Source organism: Dreissena polymorpha, chromosome 6 (assembly GCF_020536995.1).
Source record: "Dreissena polymorpha isolate Duluth1 chromosome 6, UMN_Dpol_1.0, whole genome shotgun sequence".
Taxonomy (NCBI): domain Eukaryota; kingdom Metazoa; phylum Mollusca; class Bivalvia; order Myida; family Dreissenidae; genus Dreissena; species Dreissena polymorpha.
The window spans coordinates 63,320,141-63,342,178 of record NC_068360.1 but is presented as its reverse complement, the minus strand read 5'-3'; the positions used below and the strand labels follow the sequence as shown (position 1 = coordinate 63,342,178).

General features: G+C 33.7%; 1 protein-coding gene across 2 annotated transcripts; it reads left to right on the top strand.

Annotated features, from left to right (window-relative positions):
• The first annotated feature begins 118 nt into the window (after positions 1 to 118).
• Positions 119 to 21,871, top strand: LOC127834855 (uncharacterized). Of its 2 annotated transcripts, none has more exons than XM_052360931.1 (7): positions 119 to 220; positions 11,784 to 11,921; positions 14,388 to 14,578; positions 16,227 to 16,335; positions 20,406 to 20,620; positions 20,986 to 21,128; positions 21,717 to 21,871. In XM_052360931.1, the coding sequence occupies exons 2-5, from the start codon at positions 11,810 to 11,812 to the stop codon at positions 20,615 to 20,617; spliced, it is 624 nt and encodes a 207-aa protein (XP_052216891.1). In that variant the 5' UTR covers positions 119 to 220; positions 11,784 to 11,809; the 3' UTR covers positions 20,618 to 20,620; positions 20,986 to 21,128; positions 21,717 to 21,871. The 2 variants fall into 2 exon arrangements, with proteins under 2 accessions (XP_052216891.1, XP_052216890.1); XM_052360930.1 differs by lacking the exon at positions 119 to 220 and adding an exon at positions 8,994 to 9,167.
• The last annotated feature ends 167 nt before the right edge of the window (positions 21,872 to 22,038 follow it).

Below are 22,038 nucleotides of genomic sequence, written 5' to 3'. Positions count from 1 at the left end.
CAGTAATCATGATTCATGACCGTTGCGTACACCGTATGGCACTTCCCATTAATCGATTAGATAAACAGTGCTACTGTGCAACCAATCTATACATAGATGGTGACGTCACTACGTTATTGTAAGACCGGTATGTACACAATGACAGTTCTTTGCTTTAATCAAACGGGCCATAACCAGGAAGTAAAACTTGTATCGTGATCATTTTTAGAAAAAGCATGAGGTAAGAAGTTATTTTATCTTTGAGAGTCATGACTTTCCAAAATTGTCTTTGTACAATGTATGTTTGTTTCAACTTATAAATGTTGTTATCTTTTCACGTGTCGATTAATTATTAATGTTTAAGGACATATCACTTTCTGAAATGGTCAGAAGTGGGTGGGGTAATGTAAAACAATAATTCCTTACATTATCATTCCATATAAAGTTTGGAAAAATATGCAAAATTAAAATAACATATAATTCAGTGATACATGAACCAGTTCTAATGAAATCTTTCAACAAGAGTAAATAATCACATGTTTTCACGTTATAAATCACTTTCTTCTTGGGCGTTATAAGACCTTATTTTCTTATTGTGTTCATAAATCCATTAACACCAGCTGGAACCAACACTACTGTAGAAGATAATATTAGAGTAGTATTAAATAGAACACAATAAAACAATGAAAAGGGATACTTTTGTGTAAAAGAAAAAATGTCAACAACTCGAGTCAAAAGGTATAGTACCAGAAAGGCCGTTTACCAAAAAGGCCGCATAAGTGAACCAAAAAGGCCTCATGGTATATCAGAAAGACCATACAATATTTTGTATTATCATTGAATAGTTATGCTGAATTTAATTGTCATATCTATTAAATAGCCATAACTTGTTTATTAATCTACTTAAAAACCGTTTATTTTATCATCAAAGTCGGCAAAAATATCTCGAATTATCCCATACAGTATGAATCATTCGTTAGTCACAATATTTTTCGTTGAGTAATAGATGTTTCAGTTTTTTAATTAAAAGCCGTTAATTTTTAATCAAAGTCGGCATAATTATCGCCAATTAGCACCTAGGAATAATCCGTTTAAGAAAATTTTAATTTTCTCTGAACTCTCTGTTTGCATCTAAAAGTGTAACAAATGAGTAATGAAGGTGTTGTAAACTTACGTGTCGGCCAAATATATATAAGATCCAGAATTACTGAGAAATATTTTACCCGTTCATGTGTCAAAGCTGTCTATAGTAGTTGCTTTGTTTTAATCGTTATATTGGAAAGTATACCAGACTTTATTTGGCGTTTGAAATACAGTGTTTTTAAATCGTGTAAATTATACGAATTTCTTCACGAGTGTTAATTTATTGTGTATTGATATTATGTGAGTGTTGTGGTATAAGCATTGTTATAATTGTATAACATAGTCAATGTCGTCAAAACGTAGCAAACACAATAATTAGTGTACAATGTTATTCTTGAATACTATGTTAAACAATAAAATTAATAAAATAAAATGTACGCATATGGAATAGTGACTGCTAAAAGACAAATATTTAATATATTTAACATATATAATTAAGTACAAAATATATCATTATATATTATTAATTTCCTCTTAAACTATTTTTTGGCAATTTTTAAAAAATATGAAGTTGAAAGAATTTGCATGTACACAAAAACTCGCTAATCAGACCGGGTATCCAAGTGTCAAGGGTCATTTACAGTTTGCGGCATCTGTTTTGATAACAGATTAGTAGAACGCCCACATATGGTGTAAAATGACACTTATTGGCACCTATTGATAATTGCTTGCGCATTTTTAAATAGTTTCTTAACTTTAAACGATAAAAAACTATCTACGTTAAATTCGGAAGACTTAAACCGAAATAAATAAAAATGCTTTATTCTATGTGATATTATTAAAAATTATAACAGATTGTCTATATTATTACGCATTTCATTATCATTAAAAATATATTAAGCAAAGTTTATAATGTCTTTTTTATTAGCCGACTGCATTAGAATGTCAGATTTATTTAATGTTGGCCACCTTTGAAAATATAGTTTTAAATGTTCCTTTCTAATTTCTCTATATAGAGGACAAACAGGTAAAAAGTGACACTCGTTTTTTATAGCGTGTCCGTTGCAAAACTTACATTTTCTATTTTTGCGTAGTATCTTATTATAAAGACCGCTTTTGATCTCTAATTTATGTGACAAGTATGAGGCGAAACAATGCACCACCTCCGAGTTCCTGGCCAAGGTCGGTCAAGTGTACGGTGTTGTGCTGGAGTAATGCACATGTATATTGTTTAAATTCTGTTGTATTTTGTCACGTTCACTGTATGTTCTATATATTTTTTGTAAATGTATTTTTTGTAATAAAGAAAATAAAAAAAGTTCATACATGTTTAATGTCGTACTCCATTTTAATTTAATAGAAAATAGAATTAACATGTTAAACAATATTATTGTGTAATTGAAATTAATTGAAATTATGTATATTTTGTAGTAAAGAAAATAAAAAAACTTCATACATGTTTTATGTCATACTCCATTTTCAATTAATTGAAATTATGTATATTTTGTAATAAAGAAAATAAAAAACTTCATACATGTTTATGTCGTACACCATTTGATTTAATAAAAAATAGAATTCACATGTTTTACAATATTATTATGTAATTATGTTGTATTTTGTCAGTGTGACTGTATAACGTCTGTAAATGTTTGCTTGTAACTGTTTATTTTGTTTTATAAATTGTGTGATTGTGCTTGTACATTGACTGTATATATCGTAAATGTATATTTAAACATAAACAACAAATAAAGAAAATAATTAACTTCACACCTGTTTTATGACTTATTCCATTTTGATTTATGTGTTTTTGTTTGTAAACAAAATTTGAAACCTTTAATAACAATAATTGCTTAAAAGCCTTTTTGGTTCATTTTTTGGCCTTTTTGGTACGCTTTGGGGCCTTTTTGGTAAGGCCTTTTTGGTATTCGGCCTTTTTGGTATGCGGCCTTTTTGGTTTTCGGCCTTTCTGGACCTAAACCAGTCAAAAAATAGTACTCTTGAAAAAGTATGGTGGGCCAGAAATGAGAATTTAAATAAATAAATATAAAAGATACACAAAAATTGAATTTTTTAAAAATAAAATCCCTTTGATTTTATAGTGTAAGCTAAATTTATATAGATAATGATATATAAATTTATTTGTTAAAGTGATATTGTACACTGTTTCAAAAAGTTTCAATCAAATTTATATTTGACATTTCTAGTCAACCATACCTTTTCCTACTGTGTTTATGCCCCAGATCGAAAGATAGGGGGTATATTGTTTTTGGCCTGTCTGTCTGTCAGTCAGTCAGCCAGTCAGTCATTCATTCATTGTGTGTGTCTCAAACTTTAACCTTGGTTGGTCATAACTTTTGCATTATTAAAGATAGCAGCTTGATATTTTGCATGCATGTGCATCTCATGCAGCTGCACATTTTGAGTGGTGAAAGGTCAAGGTCATCCTTCAAGGTCAAAGGTCATCCTTTAAGGTCAAATGCCAAATTCATGGCTTCAAAGCGGCGCAGTAGGGGGCATTGTGTTTCTGACAAACACATCTCTTGTTTAGACCCAAGTTGTTTACATTTTTTCTTACAAGAAAGGATCCTTTTTTCAGTGTTTCTATTATGTTATATTTAATAATACTCTAACATTATCTTCTACAGTGGTGTAGGTTTCAGCTGGTGTCAATGGATTTATGAACAAAAAAAGAAAATAAGGACTTACAACGCCCAAGAAGAAAGTGGTTTATAAGGTGAAAACATGTAATTATATACTCTTTTTGAAAGATTTCATTAGAACTGGTTCATGTATCACTGACGTATATGTTATTTTAGTTATGCATATTGTTCCAAATTTAATATAGAATGTTAATACGAGGACTTATTATTTGACTTTACTCCGACCACTTCTGAGCATTTCAGAAAGTGATATGTCCTTAATACTAATCCACTAGTTTTCATTGAATGTTCTGATATTTAATAATTTATGAGTTCATAAAAAGGTAAAGCTCAGAGTTATTCCTGATAACCGCTTTTTACATGTAAACAAATATTTCTCAGATATGTCTATAAATTCTAGTTCAATCAACCTAATCCATGTAACAAACACAATACCTGTTATCATGGACATCAATTTGGGAGTTTTTTTGTGGAGAAATACTCAAACCAAAAACTTTATTCAAAAATTGCTATCAAACAAAAAGCCGACGTTTTGAATAGATTCTCCGATATATGTTCCGGAGATAGGCTCCCAGGTTTTTTTTGGCCCGATTTTTATAGCCGAAATTCGGCTATGTTCCAAATCACAAAAAGTATACTTTTTCCCCAAATTTTGCTTAAAAATTCCCAATCGGGGAAAAAAAACGATATGACAGCGGCTGTTGCGCTATTTAACAAAGTGTAGTCAAATCCGGTCTTGTACGGGGTTCATACTTTTAATACCTCGATTTTGATAACGTCCGCATTATTCATGTGCCTGATATTCTCCGTGTTGTTCAGGCGCTCTTTTTATTTGGGATGAAATTCAAGCGTTTTTTGATACAGCTAAATGGAAAACAAAGATGTTTCACAAGTCGAAATATGACGTGAACAGGATTCCTAAGAAAAAACCTGGCAGCCAAAGGAAAACTGTTGATGTTTTTAAGCAAGTGTCATTGAAGTAACAAACATCGTCAACAAGTACAAGTCCTCCTATTGAAACTCCTTCCATTGATTATGATTGTAATTTATTTACAAGTGACTCTTTTGCATCGTCATCGTTGATTTCCGCAAGCAAAGTGCTAACTGATATTCAACATGTTGAAAGCAGTAGTTCTTCAAAAGAAGATGAAGCGCCTCCTAATTAAACGGTATCTCATGCAAGATTGTTTTCCTTGCCAAAATATGAGGCCAGGTATACATGGTTGTACTATAGTGCTTATTATGTAGAAAACTATTGATCATGATGATATTTGTGGTGTTGATGATTAAAGATCTTGAACTCTTTCATGTAGTTTTAAATCCCAATTTATTTTCATAATTTCTTGAAAATGCCGATACAATTCCCAATTTCAAAGCCATGGGCTATCTTCCCTAAAAGCTGGAAATTTTTACAATTGGTTGATTAGACACATGATCTATCTCGCGGATGAGTTCAGAGATAGTGACAGACATGTTGGCGACGTCTATGCCAAGACATATATTTTAAGCAGTTTTATACCTTTTATTACTTAATTACCCGACTTTGAACGAATTTGTTTTTTTGCAAATTAACACAAACCAAATAAATCCAATCCTGACTCAGAATCATCTGTGAAAACAAAACAAAATGACCTCGTAAAACGATTTTTAGATGCTAAAAAGTCGCAAAATTTTTGCATTTTAATGTGTTTACACCAATGTTACGTGTTTTAAGGGTCTTCCTATTGTATAATTAATATTGAATGTCACTTTTTGTTGTTGGAAGTTTGCATGCATAATAGTTTTGAGCAGTGTTTATGGATCTTCAATTGTAAAGATCATATGTTCTAATTAGGAGAGACTAAGTTTTTATAAGTTGATTCTAAGTTAATTAAGAGCAGATGCTAAGTAAGTTTGAATCGAATATCAGCAATGACACTTTCAACTTTGATAAAAATTATAGTTTGAAGAGGACCGTTTTAAATGAAATTTCAATCTATGCGTAACAGCTGGTCTCTGATGAGCCTGTGAGGACTACAAAGGCTGATCTGAGACAACACTTTAGGCTCGTGCATTAAATTTCGTTTTTCATGAGCATGGCTCATATATTTTAATTGCAATACACATGAACACTTTTTTTCGTACCCAAAATTTTGTTTATCTAAAAAAAAATTGTACCCAAAATGTTCGTACCCACTAGTTTTTGCGTACCCATAGTTTGGGGTACGAACAAAATTTGGGTACGAACATTTTGGGTACAAAAACATTATGCCAAAAAGCCTTTTGTTCTTTATTAAGTTTTACAAAGAACTGTGGATTGTCTAAAAGTCCATGTTCACTGCAGCTATGCCAAATAGCAAATAAAAATTAAACATGCGGATAAATGACAAGCAATAAAAATTACACAAATGTGGTGATTTAGATAAACATAAATTGATGCTTTTATATCCATCCTTTTCAAAAGCATCGTCGCACCAGTACTGTCAGTCTGTCAGTACTTTGATTTTTTTCCTATTGGGTAAATGCCATTTTCCGGTACTTTATAAAGAAGGAAAAAAAAATGTTATTATATTAATGATTTGAAATAGTTATCACAAAATTGAATACTATGCCTATGCACTTATTCAGGAATAATTTTGTCAGTCATTCTTCCTGTCGATATTTTTACTTATGACTCGGGTTTTGTTTACAATTAGTTATTATTTTTCCTTATTTAAGACGAACACAACAAGAATGGAAATGATAATAGCAATTCTTTGAAGTTAGTGAAAAAATGGATGCAATAAACACATTTTTTTCAATTTCATAAAAAAAGAATATACGGTGTTGCAAAAACAACAACATTTTTTTTCAACTTGAAACTGAATGTTATGTTAAAATTAGACTTTTAATGATTGTGTATGTAGATGATTGCAAAATAGTTATAAAGAGATATGCGCATTAAATGAAGTCAAATAATATAATGTGTTGATTATATGGGATTGGGTCAACTTCAATGATTCAGTCAATAAGATAATAGCATTGATGTAAAGAGTTTTTAGGAGTAACATAATATTCATAAAAACGAGCTTTTCAGATGCCAATTCCCCGGTGGTATAATATGAAGTGAGAATAAAGTATATATGAGCCTTGTTCTGGGAGAATGTGGCCATATGCTTGTGCATGTCAAGATGGCGACGTCAATGCCGAGGCAGGTATGTTTCCCCGTTTTATACCCTTTACTTGTATTATTTTTTTAAATGCCGCTCACTTTCCAGCCATATCAGCCAGAAAGTTACTGGCGTTTATTTCGTATAAATATTCGCTATATATCTCGACTTTACTCGCTGTGAAATTTCTTAGCGAGATGACCTAATTACAGTTCCACTAAGAAAATTCGCGGGGAGTAAAGTCGATATATAAAGCGCATTTTAATACGAAATAACCGCTAATCATCGTTTTACTGATAAGGCTGGAAAGTGAGCGTCATTTAAATATTAAACACAAATAATAAAGGTTATAAAACGGCGAAAAATAACTGTCGGCATTGACGTCGCCATCTTGACTATCACGTGATTACCCCCCCTGTATTTTACTGCTACATGAACTAAATAGAGCACATGAACTAAATAATGCTAACACAACTTAAATCAATACGTCTATTCTTCAACTATTATGCTTTAAACGAATCGAGATACCAGAGAAATATTGTTTTCGTCATTTGAGAACGTGCGAATTAGCAATCTCCACGCAGAGTTGTCGTTCCTTGCTCTCACATACAACTCTGCGAAAGGCTCAGCATGCCATATTGCCCAGAAACTGGGCAAAACCGAACAAACGCATTCAAAGAATATTTGATTTGCATTTTTAGGATCAGAGGCGTAAAATAATGAAATAGGAATTTTAAATTTACGATACATCATGCAAAACTTTGCGAGTTTTCATGCAACTCTTTGGAACTATTTTATTGCCCATTTACGCAGATCAAATCATTCCACGCACTTAACAAATGTAAACAATTGGACATAATTTTTATTGAGTGACGTTAGGCATTGCTTCGACGTATGTATGTATGTAGGTTTGTTAACATAAAAAAATCATATCAATTTTATAATAATGAATTAATGCTTATATAAGATATTATGGTATGAGATGGTTTTCTTTAATGCAGTGAATGTAATGTAACCGTCGTGAAAGAGACTGTTTAGTATACTGTAACCTCCATGTTGAACGCTTTCAATGATCATGACATAAATGAGACGCTTTCATAAAAATAGTCCGTTCTCAGCCCATCACAGAGGTGAATGTCATGTAGCCGTCGTGAAAGAAATTGGCGAATTAGACGAGAACAATTTTCCCTTGTAAATGTTGATGCGATAGGTGGCTCTGTAAGAGAGCGTTTTCCTCGTGGCCGAGTAAATCTGTTCAGTCATTCAGCGTTTGGATTGACTGATCGATACACACATTAATTTTAATTTGTTTTGAATAATAGTAAGAGTAACATTCCAAGTGTTGTTGTTTAAATGTTCAATCTTCGTGCTTCGTACCCTGGTAAAGCTAATATTTGAAATTTAGGATTGTGTTTTTTACAACAAGTCATGCGTTTACTCATATTGAGTATGCATATAATGTATTAATATATACATATGCATGTATACCAGTATCATATTATTTTTATCCCACTGTGGGATTCGGTCTCCGGAAGACACAATTGGCGTGACAGCCTTTATAGTTGCTTACGAGGAGGGACTCGTGTAGGCATACAGTATGCCTGGTGATGTAGCAGTCTACGTTGATAGGCGCGGATGCTTTATAGTTGCCTACGAGGAGGGACTTGTGCCAGCATACAGTATACCTGGCGTGTAGTAGACTACGTTGTATGATGTTGTAACGGTGACACAGCTTTTATTGTATTAATGCTTTTATGTTTGTTTGATGACTAAGGAATAGTAGTACACGGTATCAGTCAGTCGGTCATACCAACGACTTACCAAAAAATATGTTGCTGTATTTTTTTGTTTCCCTATCGGGAGCGTAGTTGTGAAGGGAACAAACAAGCTCATAATACTGATATGGCATGATATTACTAAATGATTGATTGTATGGCGCACACAATTATCTTTAAGATTTGAATCTGATCAAGATTAACTTTGAAAAGTAATAGTTAAAGTATGTAAAACTCAGCGAATTAAAGGCATATCAAGATAACCACGTAGCGCTGTACATTCCATATGCATCCGCGATGAGTTCATCGAGTATTACAACTGATAAACTGGATAACATGTTCATATAAGGGGATGGGAGGGTATTATGCGATCAGTACAGAGTCCAAAGTAAAGATTAACAATGATACCCATAGCCTTATTTCCTTTATTGACATCATCTAATTCACGCATTAATTTAGTGAATAAGATTATTTTCTTCTTGCGATGACATAAATCATCTTGAGCCGTTAACGATCGGTTTCAATACACATGTTTTGACAAGGTAGGCAACTTACTAATTACGTATGTTTTGTTTTCTTGACAATCGCGAAATGGTTCTTTTTGACATTTTACAACTTTAAATGACGTCATGTCGTTTCAGATTGATGTGACACTATTTAATGGACGCTGTGTAACAATATAAAGAAGTGAAACTCCAGCTGCTGGAGCAGTATTGAATTTTCATTAAAAACAATTAGTTGGTCCTTTATTTAAGGCAAGTGACCGATTGCCCAAACAATACAAAACAGCACAATACAGCACAATACAAACCAACATAAACTCAAAATATGAATAAAGCTGGGGTCACCGCCTTGGAACGGTCAATGCAAAGCATTGGGGGTTTGAACCGGTTATAGAGCGCTCAACCTCACACTTGGCCCAACAATATTCATTATACATTTAAGTGTAAATAAAATTTAACGTCATAGCATTGTAACTAAAATAAAAAAATAATAAAAGGGAATTAAAACGCATTCAATTTAATTACAATTTAATTACTCAATGGTATTGAAGATACCAGAGCAACAGAGTTACAACTTTTTGACGAACGATAAAATGAAACTACAAACAAGTATCAACTACATTCCTTCTTTATAGAAAAAGATTTAAAAATAAAGCGTCATGAAGTTAATATTTCAGATAATCTTCGCGCAAATACAGGAAGAAGCAGCAATAATGGGTGTAAAAATTCCACATTACACTGCTTGGTTGTTTATGTGACTGCTAGAAATTAAATTAATAATAATTAAATCAAAAAAGAAACTCCTATCAGAGAGAAAATATATTAAATAAAATTGAACGTTATAAACCCAATGACCTATGCATGTAGCTGCCAGCTATATAAAGTCTTGTTTCGATACGCATTGCTTTATGCAGAAAGATTGTATATATGAGCCTCATTTTGACAAATTGGGCTGTGCATGTTTGCAGGCCGCACAGACTAATATGAAATGACCACTCTCCTTTTTGTGGTCTTTGATGTTCAGGTATTTTGCTGTTTGCTACTCATCAGAATCTTAGGGTTGGAAATAAAGCCTTTAAAACTTGAATCTTAGTAAGAAAGGACTTAAATTTAATTTGATTTTCTAAGGGACTTCAATTGCATCAAAGCGTGTTTCTGATTGGTAAAGGGTTAAAGCCAGAGTGAGGTCAATATTATACAGTTTAATAGAGTTCTTTAAGAGGTTTGTAGGCTTTGGTATGTGTGCTTTAACATAATTAGTCTGGTTAAATGTTTTACTAAGTCAGATTAATTTGAATTCTATTTTCAACATAAGATCAACAGGATAAAAATAATACAGCCCTTGATTAGTTAGGGACAAGATAGATGCTTTCTTTCAAACTGCATAGGACATTTCATAAAGCCCACCACACACCATTTGAACAAAAGTCCCCTTTTTCAATCAATACAAGTGGCAATGTTGCGTGGAAATGAAGTTCTTTTAAATGAAAATATAAAAATACTTTTTAGTATAAGAACCATTCATGAAGCATAAAAATGCTAAGGCTAAATAGCCCAGAATACTGTTGTCCAATATCCAATAAAGTTTTTGGTATGTCATATGGTTAGATAATTCCTGTGGAAAACATCACTGGCTTGCCGGTGAGAGTGTTCTGAAGTTGAAAAGGAAATGATCTAAGTGCTGTTATTTCAAAGTTATTTCAACCAAGCAATTGTGTTAACATGAACTGTTTTATTGCAATACAGTAATTGACATTTGGTCTCTGATTCACTATTAGCAACATGTGATGCTTTTTGTGGTAAATCTTTCAAGAAAGTTCTTGTTTAGATTGACTTATGGTTATCAGGGCGATGATTCTTTTGCAATGTTAATGATAACTAAGCATGTTTTTTAATGTGAAAATTAAAAGCATGCAAACACTAAGTTAGGATTAATTTTATTTAGACTTTAACTATAATATATGTACATTATATTATTTTCCCTTAGTTTTGTTTTGTGTTTTTATACATTATTAATGTTCAGATCATCCATAAGTGCTTAATGCAATTTACATTTTGGTTACGAAAAAAATTGGGGTAAAAAATATGGGTACGAAAAACAAATGTGGGTACGACAATTTTTGGTACGGAAAAAGTGTGGGTACAAACAATTTATGTATGAAAAAATGATGCCAAAAAATAAATTGCGTATGAAAAAAATTTGGGTACACAAAAAATTAGGTACGAACATTTTTGGGAACGAACGTTTTCCGGGTACTACTTCCCTGTACCCCGGATACTTTGAAGTATACTTCCCCGTACTCCTGATACTTGAAAGTATATTTCAAAGCACCCGGGGTACAGGGAAGTAGTACCTGGGGGACCTTGACCCATTCAGCCTCAGTCAGTGTTTTTAAACACCATTACATGTACCTTGACAGTACTTCTTGAACTGTGATGAGTTATTATGGGCCTTCATGGGCCTCTTGTTATCACATGGTGTACACAATTTCATATCGTCACATTGATCAAAAGGTACCATGTGCCTTCATTGTTCAATACCGCATGGTACCTTTTTGCACCAATGGGACGATTATAATGTCATCGGGTTTGTTTTAAGTGACAGCATTCAATAATACTGAACATATTTTCTATTTTGAATGTGTTTCTATTTAGCATGATTTAGTGTATCGACGCTAGGCATGCCCAGCATTAGCCGATGGGAAACCCAGCTATGTGCCCTTGGCATGCTGGCTCTACTGCTGCCATTCTGGCAAGTGTCTGGTCGAATATGTGGTCCTTCAAATAGAACAGGTAACAAGTTCAATCATATGTTTGTGTGGGTCATGAGAATTTATACTTACTTAGCCTTGTGCAGTGTGCACCGGATAAATGTAATCATGAATGTAGCTTTCCGCTTAGACTCAACAAGATTTCTAAAAAAAATCATAAAAGCGGAAAGTGTTGTCCCTTATAAGCCTGTACAGACTGCACTGGCTAATATGGGATGACACATAATGGGCGTGCATTAAGCGCAGTTTTCCCAATATGCGGCTAAATATTCCAACAATTTATCATGTACAACATTACTGATGCTTCATACAGCTTCGCTAAGGTTGTGTTATTCTTGACTTTGTGAATGAAATGAGGAATAGTTAAGTGTAATTTTTAATTAAGGGGTTAATTCCCTGCCATTTTGATTTATATTTTGATGCAAATAAATTCTAATTGCAAGACTCATTGTGCATAATAACCTTAAGTCATAGATTGCTAGCCATGAAACAGCATTCATTCAGCAACAAGTGTTATTTTAACTTGACTAGAAAATATATTCTGCTGGTAAAACATATAAATTTTTGTATACACCTGGTAGGGTGGCATAGACAATGTAGGAGTTTCATTGTCCATCCATCCGTCAGTCTGTCGAGCATTCCTTTTACTGAAGGTGTTTAACGCCTCTAGATATTGAGCTGATTTTTGGTATGTGGTATGTGAGTCTACCCACATGTACATGACTTTTTTTTTTAAAACCAGATTTAGGTATAAACTGGTTATTAGATTGGCGAATGCTTGTCCAGTCCACAACTTTGTCATTCATTGTGAGATTTTAAAATTACTAGGTACATTTGTTCACCATCATTGGACGGTGTGTCATGCGAAAGAATTACGTCGATATCTGCAACGTCAAGGTCACACTTTGAACTCAAAGGTCAAAATGGTCATAAATGAGCTTGTCCGGGCCATAACTATGTCGTTCATTGTGAGATTTTAAAATAATTTGGCACATTTGTTCACCATCATTGGGCAGTATGTAATGCGAAAGAATAACGTCAATATCTCCAAGGTCAAGGTCACACTTTGAGTTCGAAGGTTAAAATGGCCATGAGTGAGCTTGTCCGGGCCATATCTATATCGTTCATTGTGAGATTTTTAAATCTTTTGGCACATTTGTTCACCATCATTGGACGGTGTGTCATGCGAACGAATTACGTCGATTTTTCCAAGGCCAAGGTCACACTTTCAGTTCAAATTTCAAAAATGGCCATAAATGAGCTTGTCCGGACCATAACTATGTCATTCATTGTGAGATTTTAAAATGACTCTGTACATTAATTGTGTTCACAGTCATTGGACGGCGTGTCATGCGAAAGAATTCAAGATTTCAAAGATCAAAATGGCCATAAATAATAATGGCATAATAATTCTTAAAAATAGCAATAAGCTTCTCTTGTTTTGTGAAGACAGCATGACAAATATTCTGTGCCATTGCAGAATGTCAGGGTATACGTCACATCTGTGACAAAGCTCTAGTTATTTATTTATTTTTGAAAACCTTGTTTTGTGACAATTTTGTCCCTTGTTTACGCAATGCTTTCACATATGTAGCTGATTTTTGGTATGTGAATTAACCTTTAATAATTGTCTCTATAATAACTGTTTTCCGTGTTTTTTTGTGATACACTTTTATGTATTGACCTAATTTTTGGTATTTTAGTGTTTATGTACATGACTTACATATTAAGTTTGGGTTTCGTTCATTCATTTTTGGCAAAGTTATGGGGCTTGGGATTAAATAGTGTCTTTTTACCACTTAGATACGTATTTTTACGCATTTGTTGTCCCTAAGAAAGTTATATTTAATTAAAAACCTTTCTTACTAAAGTCAAGTTTTAAAGGCTTCATTTCCAACCCTTAGCTACTGATAAGCAGCAAACAGCATAAAACCTGAACAGACTGCAAGCTACTCGCAGACTGATTTGGTTATATGCTGGTTGCAAAAGCCATTTTCACTTTTCTTCTTATGGGGGAAAGGATTCATATCTGCTTTCTGGGGATTTTGTTGAAAACACTTTCATATATTTAGCTGCTTTTTGGTATGTTGGTCTACCTACATAACAGATAAAGTGTTTTGTTTATGGCATCAAAGCTTTTCATAGCTTTTCATAGCTAACTGACATTCACAACATGGCAATTTATGCGTGTGGTATAAGGTTGAATTTTCAAATTTTGATTTAACTAATTTTATGTAATAAATTTTATACATGTCTTCGTTTATTTTTAATGTGGTATTAAATTTATTTCAACATGATTTAAAATTTTACATTTTGATTGATATATACTTTTCATTTAAACTGTTAAATTGCATATCTGATTTCCACATATTGTCAATGTCGTCATGAATTTAATTCTCTAACCACTTCATTCACTCTGCAAAGTGATTGAATGTTTGCTGTATACTCATAACGTGCAGCCCACTTTTTGATGATTCTCTTATGCCAGGTCCTGCGAACTTCACCCAAAAGCTGAATGTGGCGGAGTACATCAACTACGGGGCGTCCAAAGCCTTGCTCTGCTGTGCCAGTGGTTTCCACTCCATTCAGTGGCATATCCTGAACAAGGGCTTGGCCTGGGATCCCTATCCCCCTGACTCCACGGGAACCGACGAACCCCAAACAGAAGAGGAGGGTCAGGTGGGTTTATTTATCATAAATCGTACCACCGCATTGATATTTGCCTGATATAACGTTGCCTGATATATTTTTTATATCATGGTCAAGAGGAAGTTCTTATATCAGTCATGTGTGGAGGATGGTCATATTACTCGGAATCAATTATAAAGTAATCATTTTCAGTAAAATCGAATCAGATTCAACAAAACAAACAATTTGGTATCAAGATATAATATATTTTAAACACAAAATGCAACACAAACAGCAAAAAATATTTTTTTTACAAATATTAAGCGTGCGTGCTCATTACGTCATTATTAACACGTCAAACGAAAAAGGTCATATTCTTTCCCGCTAAAACTACAGCTTTTTAGTGATTTGTTTCATTATTTCTTTAAATCGGGGACCTAGAGGTATGATTAACAGAAGAATAGGTTACTGCCTGATCTTTTTGTAATATATCAGGCTTGGCACGAATAAAATAACGGCTCGACGAGCCTCGCAATAATATTATTCCTAGCCTTGCCTGATATATTATAAAAAGATCAGGCAGTAGCCTCTTATTCTCTATATCAGCAGCTGAGTGTATTAGATAGCAACCCATCCTATACAGTGTTTTTGTTCAGCAGGTTGGGAATGGGGTCCGGTCCCATGGATTGGGAAAATTCGCGGCGTTTTGACTAAAATTGGAAACTACTATCATTGTATGTGACAATGTGACTGTCCTTAATTTGCTTCAAGAGCTTACATGTATAATTGAGTATATTGACCAAGTTGAGTAAATTCTTTGCAGTGCTTTATCTATGGTATAGCTTTTCCCTTCTTCGAGACCTGTCATATATCAGCCTTACTGGTATACATAATTCCCCCCCCCCGTCATGGAATTAATATTTTTATTTTTTCTAATCTATTTTTAACCCAAAATTGCCTTTGTATTAAAGAATAAAAATCAAATAAGTTGTTGAATATGGTAAGAGTTCAACAATGGTAACACAATTGTTTACCAGATAAAAAAAAATGATGCGCTTGTTTAAATGATAGGAATTCACCATGAGTGGCATTGGATCCTACAGAATAATGCTCATATGCTAATTTTTACAAATGGGAACATTGGTTCCTACATTTATTTACAACCCTTACACTGTTTCCTATGTTTTTTTCAACAAGCTTAACAGTGTTTCTTACATTATGTTGACGACAATAAGGTACCAAACTTAACAGCAAAGAATGCCTTGATTAAAGGTTATGATTTCATTTACCCAACAAATCAATATATATATAATATAGTAATATACCTTACTGTTTAAAAACAAGTCCATTCATAATAAGACGCCAAATTTTATGTCAAATGACTAATTAACTAACTAACAGTCTGCCTTCTAAGTCACCACATTGATAGTGACGTCCTTGATTAACCCTTTCCCACTCAGAAGCAAATTTAAATGGCTATGTGCAAACAGCATAAAACCAGAACAGCCTGCATGTAACTCCTGCTCCTAAGTATTATTTAAGGGTTGGAAATGAAGCCTTAAAACGTGAATCTGGTAAGAAAGGTCTTTAAATAAATTTAACTTTCTATGGGACGACAAATGCGTCAAAATATGTTTCTAAGTGGTAAAAGATTTATTATCACTTGTGTATAGTTTTCTACTTAAGCAAATCACTTCAGGTGCTGAGGATATACCATGCCATGGATTTCCAGAACACCAAGTTCCGGTGTGACTTGGTTGTGAATGGATCAGAGGTGTTGAGTCACACTGTACGGCTGTATGTCTCTCGTAAGTAAATTGAATTTTTTATTTCAGCTCAATAATGTTAAAATGGCACAGTTTGATTGATTGGGTCAAATTGTAAGTGAATTGCATGTCAGTGGATCTTTTGGCCTGAGTTTAACTATTCAGATGTGTTTCGAGTATTTAAAATTTTAACATGGTTTTAATTTTAATTGAGCCGCGTTCTGGGAAAACTTAGCTTAATGTATATGCTTTAATTGCCATAATAAATTAGTCGCTGCAGTGTGCGCAGGCTAATCAGTGGTGATTTTTTCCTCCTTTATTGCACGTTTGTGTAAAGAACGTTTTTTACATAAATCCAGTTAAGGTGGAGAAATTTGTCTCTGATTAGCCTCTGTATATGATAAAGCAGTATGGACTGCACAGGCTAATCTTTAATGGCGCTAATCCCATGTGCATAAGTTCCAGTTTTGCTAGGACTGCACAGGCTAATCTTTAATGGCACTAATCCCATGTGCATCAGTTCCAGTTTTCCCAGAACGCGGCATAATAAGTGTCAAAGCCTTGTTTCATATTGGCTTTTTGTCCACAGACTGAAAGACAGCTCATACCTGTAAAATCTCATGTTAATTCCTTCGAAAGGGATCTAACTTCTGACTTCATGACATAAACTCTGACATCATGTCCTTTTAAATACCGATTCTTACTACCAATATAAAATATATGCGCTCAGGTTCATATTGTAGATATTAGTAGTACAATGTGCATTGTCAGTAGTGCAAAGTGTTCACATTCAGTCAACATAATTTAAAGTGTTAGTGGTGTTCATGGTGTATCAGTATAAATTATTATCAGTAATACAAACTGTTTCGCCAGCATGTGTTTATTGTGTATAATGACATTAATCCAAGTATTAAGAGTAGTGAAAACTGTGTATTGTGAGTTTATTCCATTGTGTGTAATGGCGTAAATAGAAAGTATCATTGAATACGAATACGAATATTTTTTTAGCAGTCAAAGGCCACCAGCCCATCATACAGACAGTGTACTTTCATTATTATATAAAATAAACTGAGTAGTTAACGAATTCAAAGACCGTTGATGCAACACACGCATGCACTTTCGTAGAACAAATACTTCTATACATTATTATTTCACAATTTTTAAATATCAAAATGCAAGTATAAACATTTAAAATGTAAGCCACAGCGTAGGATTCGCTATCAATGCCAAACAATATTATTATGCAGTTTTACCACCAAAACATGGTTTACTTATAATTAAATTCCTATGACAAGTTAGCATGCTCAATAGTAACATACTTATGAAGTAATCTAAGAAATTATTATTCTTTATCAAAGATCAATAAACAATGTAATACAAGCATGCAGTATTAATATGACAGCTAGTTTGCATGATAATTACGTAATTGTTACATATTAGCATGCAGACACATATTCATGTGTATATTTTATGGCCAGTCTACATACATGGGATTTACATTTCAAAGGTAAAGGGAAAAAGGAAAAAATGGACATCTACTGCAAACGTTATAAATAATGTGTGTTAATGAAATGTCTTCGTACTTTATTACATTCAGACAAAATGTGGCTATCAAAAATATGTGCTTGTCATTTTCATCGGCCATTAACATATTGAACAAACAAATAGTTTCTATTTGATTCACCATTGCGGAATAAACAAATCGTGTCTAATCGTGTTTTACAATGGGCACTGCATTAACATATGGTAATCATCTTCTACAATATAGACATGTCGGATTAAACAAAATTTACAATATCTATGATTATGTTGAATGTTCATGTTTCGGCCTTTCTCAATCATGAGCTCGTGTCCGGAACATCGAAATTTGAAAGACATCTTTTTAATGCGTAAGGCAACTCAATTGATAGATACCGGTCAACATTAAGTATTGTTTTGAATTTCCAAAACTATTTCGCCTTAGGCGAACTATCCATTTGAGCTTGGAGTTATTGCAGAGCACAATATTTAAGCCTGTTTTTGAATAAGAACATGAACATTTTAACATTGCCGACTTCGTTTGCTAACCAAATATAGCCAAAGCCATTCTCGAATAGTTCTCTTTAAACATGTGTAGCCCAATGGGGTTTGCCTGATGAATCGAGGTTTTGAAGAACCATGTACATTTGTCTCTGGTATCTGTTTGTTGGCATCTGAAGAATCCTGACCCAGTATTCAATGAGTTTACCCGTGTATATCACATACAAAGGCAGCCGTCCACGTTCAGTCAAAGCAAAGAAATTTGTCTCAGATTTGTATTAAACCACAAAGCTGTTTACAGTTGTTGATGTGCACACGTTCAATACACTCTGCAAACTGGAAGCCCCATAGTTCGACAGAGAAGCAAAGAATCGATGTAATCATATCGTCAAAATGTTTGAACGCTTGTTTTGGGATAAAATGTCCGAAATGTTTCTGGCACCTATAATAAATGCTTCCTAAAGTGTTCATGGCTTGTTTTGTCTCCTTCACCATTGTTCACTATAACTTCGGCGTAAAGAACGCACCTAAATACTTAAATAAAGACACGACTTCTACAGTTCCTCCTTTGGATGTCCACTGTTCATATCGGCGTAGAGGACCACCATTTCAAATAACCATGATCTTGGACTTGTCCAGATTCACTTTCATTTTAACTTTATTACAGAAAACTTCGATATTGTTGATAAGTCGCTGCATTTGCACAGCTTTATCTGCTAGTCCCGAAACATCATCAGCATACATTAATACAAATAGTATATCGTTTCAGGAGAGACATATATTCCAATGCCTTCTTTTGATTTCAAAGTTAACCAGATCATTCATGAACATGGCAAAAATAATCGGCGACGTCAAACAGCCTTGTTTTGTACCAATTTTACAGTCAAGGAAGTCTGTCAAGCCATTTTTAAATTTTACACATGCTTTCATTTGACTATACATAGATTTGAAATTTTTGAAGAAACGACATTAACACAATTTCTCGATTGACATTGCCAAATCTTCATATGATTACAATTGTCAAAAGCTTTAAGGTAGTCCACAGAGAATACGTAGAAATGGCCTCTTTTTGTTATATACTTTTGAATGATAACTTGTAAATTGAATATGTTATCAACAGTTGAGTATCCCGACCTAAAACCAGCTTGTGATTCAGCAAGGACCATGTTTTCGTCACATCATGACATAAGTAGTTTGTATGTCTTAGAATACTTCATGGTTTATAATGGCGTTAAACGATTTAAAATCAGTCTTGAAAACTGCGTATTGTCCAAATAGTTCTTGGTTGTAAAATGGTTTTAATATAAAGTATTACCATTGATAAGAGTTGTGTAATGTCAGTGTCATGCATTGGGGGGTAATTGCATAGATGCAACGTATTATCTATAGTGAAAACAGTGTATTGTCAGTTAAGTACTTAGTGTGTTTAGTCAGTGTAGTAAAGAGCTATATTGTTAGTAGGACATATTGTGTGATGTCTAAATAGTGTAGTTATATATTGTCAAAAGTACAGCATGAACATATTCAGTTTGTGGTATGGTTTATGTTGTGTTGTCAGTTCAAACAAGTGTTTAGTGTCAATAATGGAAACTTTATATTGTCAGTACATCGAGTTTTTGCGCATGGTTAACATTGCTAGCAATATATACATGGTATTACCAGATTATAGCACACAGTGTGTTTTGTCAGTTCATTGCAAGGAGTGATTTGAGTATGTATGAACCGCATCATGTGATAATCAGTCTTATGTCATATGCGCATTTTCGCAGTCTGATCAGTAACTGCCCTGTCAACTATAAAGTCAAGCAAGGTTTTGTGATCTCATAAGTGGACAGGAAAGTTCCTGACCTGACTGCGCAAATTCGTAGGCTGGTATGGGGCAACACTTGTGGCATATGACAAAAGGTCTATTTTCGCTTGACAAGGTTTCATAACATGATCTGTATTGTCTCAAAATATACGTCTTTATCTGCAATCGTGTTATACTTAGTTCTGAGATGTTCTGTTTTAGAAGTGCAAAATGTGCCATCAATCATTGTAACTATTAGTTGATGAATTGATATCCGCTGTTAAAATGTGTTATCTCTGTGCAGATTGTTCCACACGAGCAAGGGGACCAATACTCATTGAGCCTTTCCCACAAAACCAAACCATATTCGACTATGGCGGGAATATAAAGTTTTATTGCACTGGCGATTTTGGGTGTTACAAGCACGGTGACTTGCAGTTTGTTATGTGGTCAGTGGACATTATTGGCAATAATGCTTCAGGTGTCAGTCACAGATACCATCTTTTTTACCAATGAAAGGTTAGAATATATATTACATATTGATATTAAAGCACTTTATGTTTTTGATAGACCTGTAACTGGCCACTTGATATATATCCAATATATTAGAGACATATGTTTACCCCTGTTTTAATATTAAGGGAGTTAAACAGAAAAAACATTATGTAATATGAATTAAAAATTTTAGAATAAAAGTGTCAGTCTTGTTAATGAAATAAAATGTATTGACCATGACAGCCACAATAATAAGTGCTTTCTTTATAATGCTTATTTGGATGGTGTGGCAGACCTGGGAAAATGGGCGTAATTAAGCACTGCAAGAGCATATGATTTGACAATAATAAAATCAACGTATGTTTCAATACCATATCTGTGATATACAGCGAGGACAAAACAACACTGGGATCGACTCTGACCATAGAAAAAGTGGAGCCAAATGATACCAAAAGAACTTTCATATGTACTATCATGAATGACCAATCGGATCAAGGGCAGACTGACAGATCGGTTAGGATAACAAAGAAAGGTAATTATTCTTGGTTGTGGGTTGAATCCCACCTCCACATAGGGAGTGGTGTATATTGAAGTCACTTTATTGGTTGGACATGATTGATCAAATTTAAATGTATAATATGTCATGGTCCTGAAGCGAGGATTTGCAAGAATCTTTTAATGACTTATGATCTAAATGTTTCACGTACTCCTCAATTAACATGAAAATTATGAATGACAATTGTTTTTTGTTCAGTTTTAATATGCAAAGTATATAAACGATGTTGTTAATGACATGAATTCAATTGACAGCGATTTTAACCATTTGTCCATCAGATGCAAAATGGAAATGGCTTTTGCAACCATCATAAAACCAGAACAGCCTGAATAATTCGAAGACAGTTCAGGTTTTATGCTGTGTGCTGCTCATCAGTATGTCAAGGTTGAATATTGAGCCTTTAAAACTTGATTATAGTAAAGATTTTAAATTTAATTAGATTTTCGTAGAGACTACGAACGGATCTAAATGCGTTTTATAGGGGGTAAGGGTTAAATACCTTTACAGCATTCTAAGCCTGAGGCATGTGTTTACTCAAGCTGATAATAATATTCTTAATTCCAGAAAGACCAATGCCGACTATAATAATCATAGCGATTGCCGTTTCTACAGTTGTGGGAGTATTCATTGCCTTATTACTGGTAGGCCTTATTGTAAGAAATGTTGGGGGCCCCAGGTGAAGCTGTTTGTCTATGTGCACTGCCCCTGCTCTCTTCGCAAGGTTTGGATGGTGAGAGTTTTATTACCATTTACCTTGACCCTAGGTGTAATAAATTCACAATTGAGTATAAAACTGTTGTTTTCTGTTGACATTTCAATCTCAATTACAAATTAGATATTGTATTTATTTTATTGTGTTTGTACGTGTTTAACAATTACCGAATAG

Excerpts from the sequence above, each read along its gene's own strand:
- LOC127834855 (XM_052360931.1), top strand. The coding sequence starts at position 11,810 with ATGCCCAGCATTAGCCGATGGGAAACCCAGCTATGTGCCCTTGGCATG. Across the intron at positions 11,922-14,387 it reads TGGTCCTTCAAATAGAACAG|GTCCTGCGAACTTCACCCAA; the intron begins GTAACAAGTTCA and ends CTCTTATGCCAG. Across the intron at positions 14,579-16,226 it reads AAACAGAAGAGGAGGGTCAG|GTGCTGAGGATATACCATGC; the intron begins GTGGGTTTATTT and ends AAATCACTTCAG.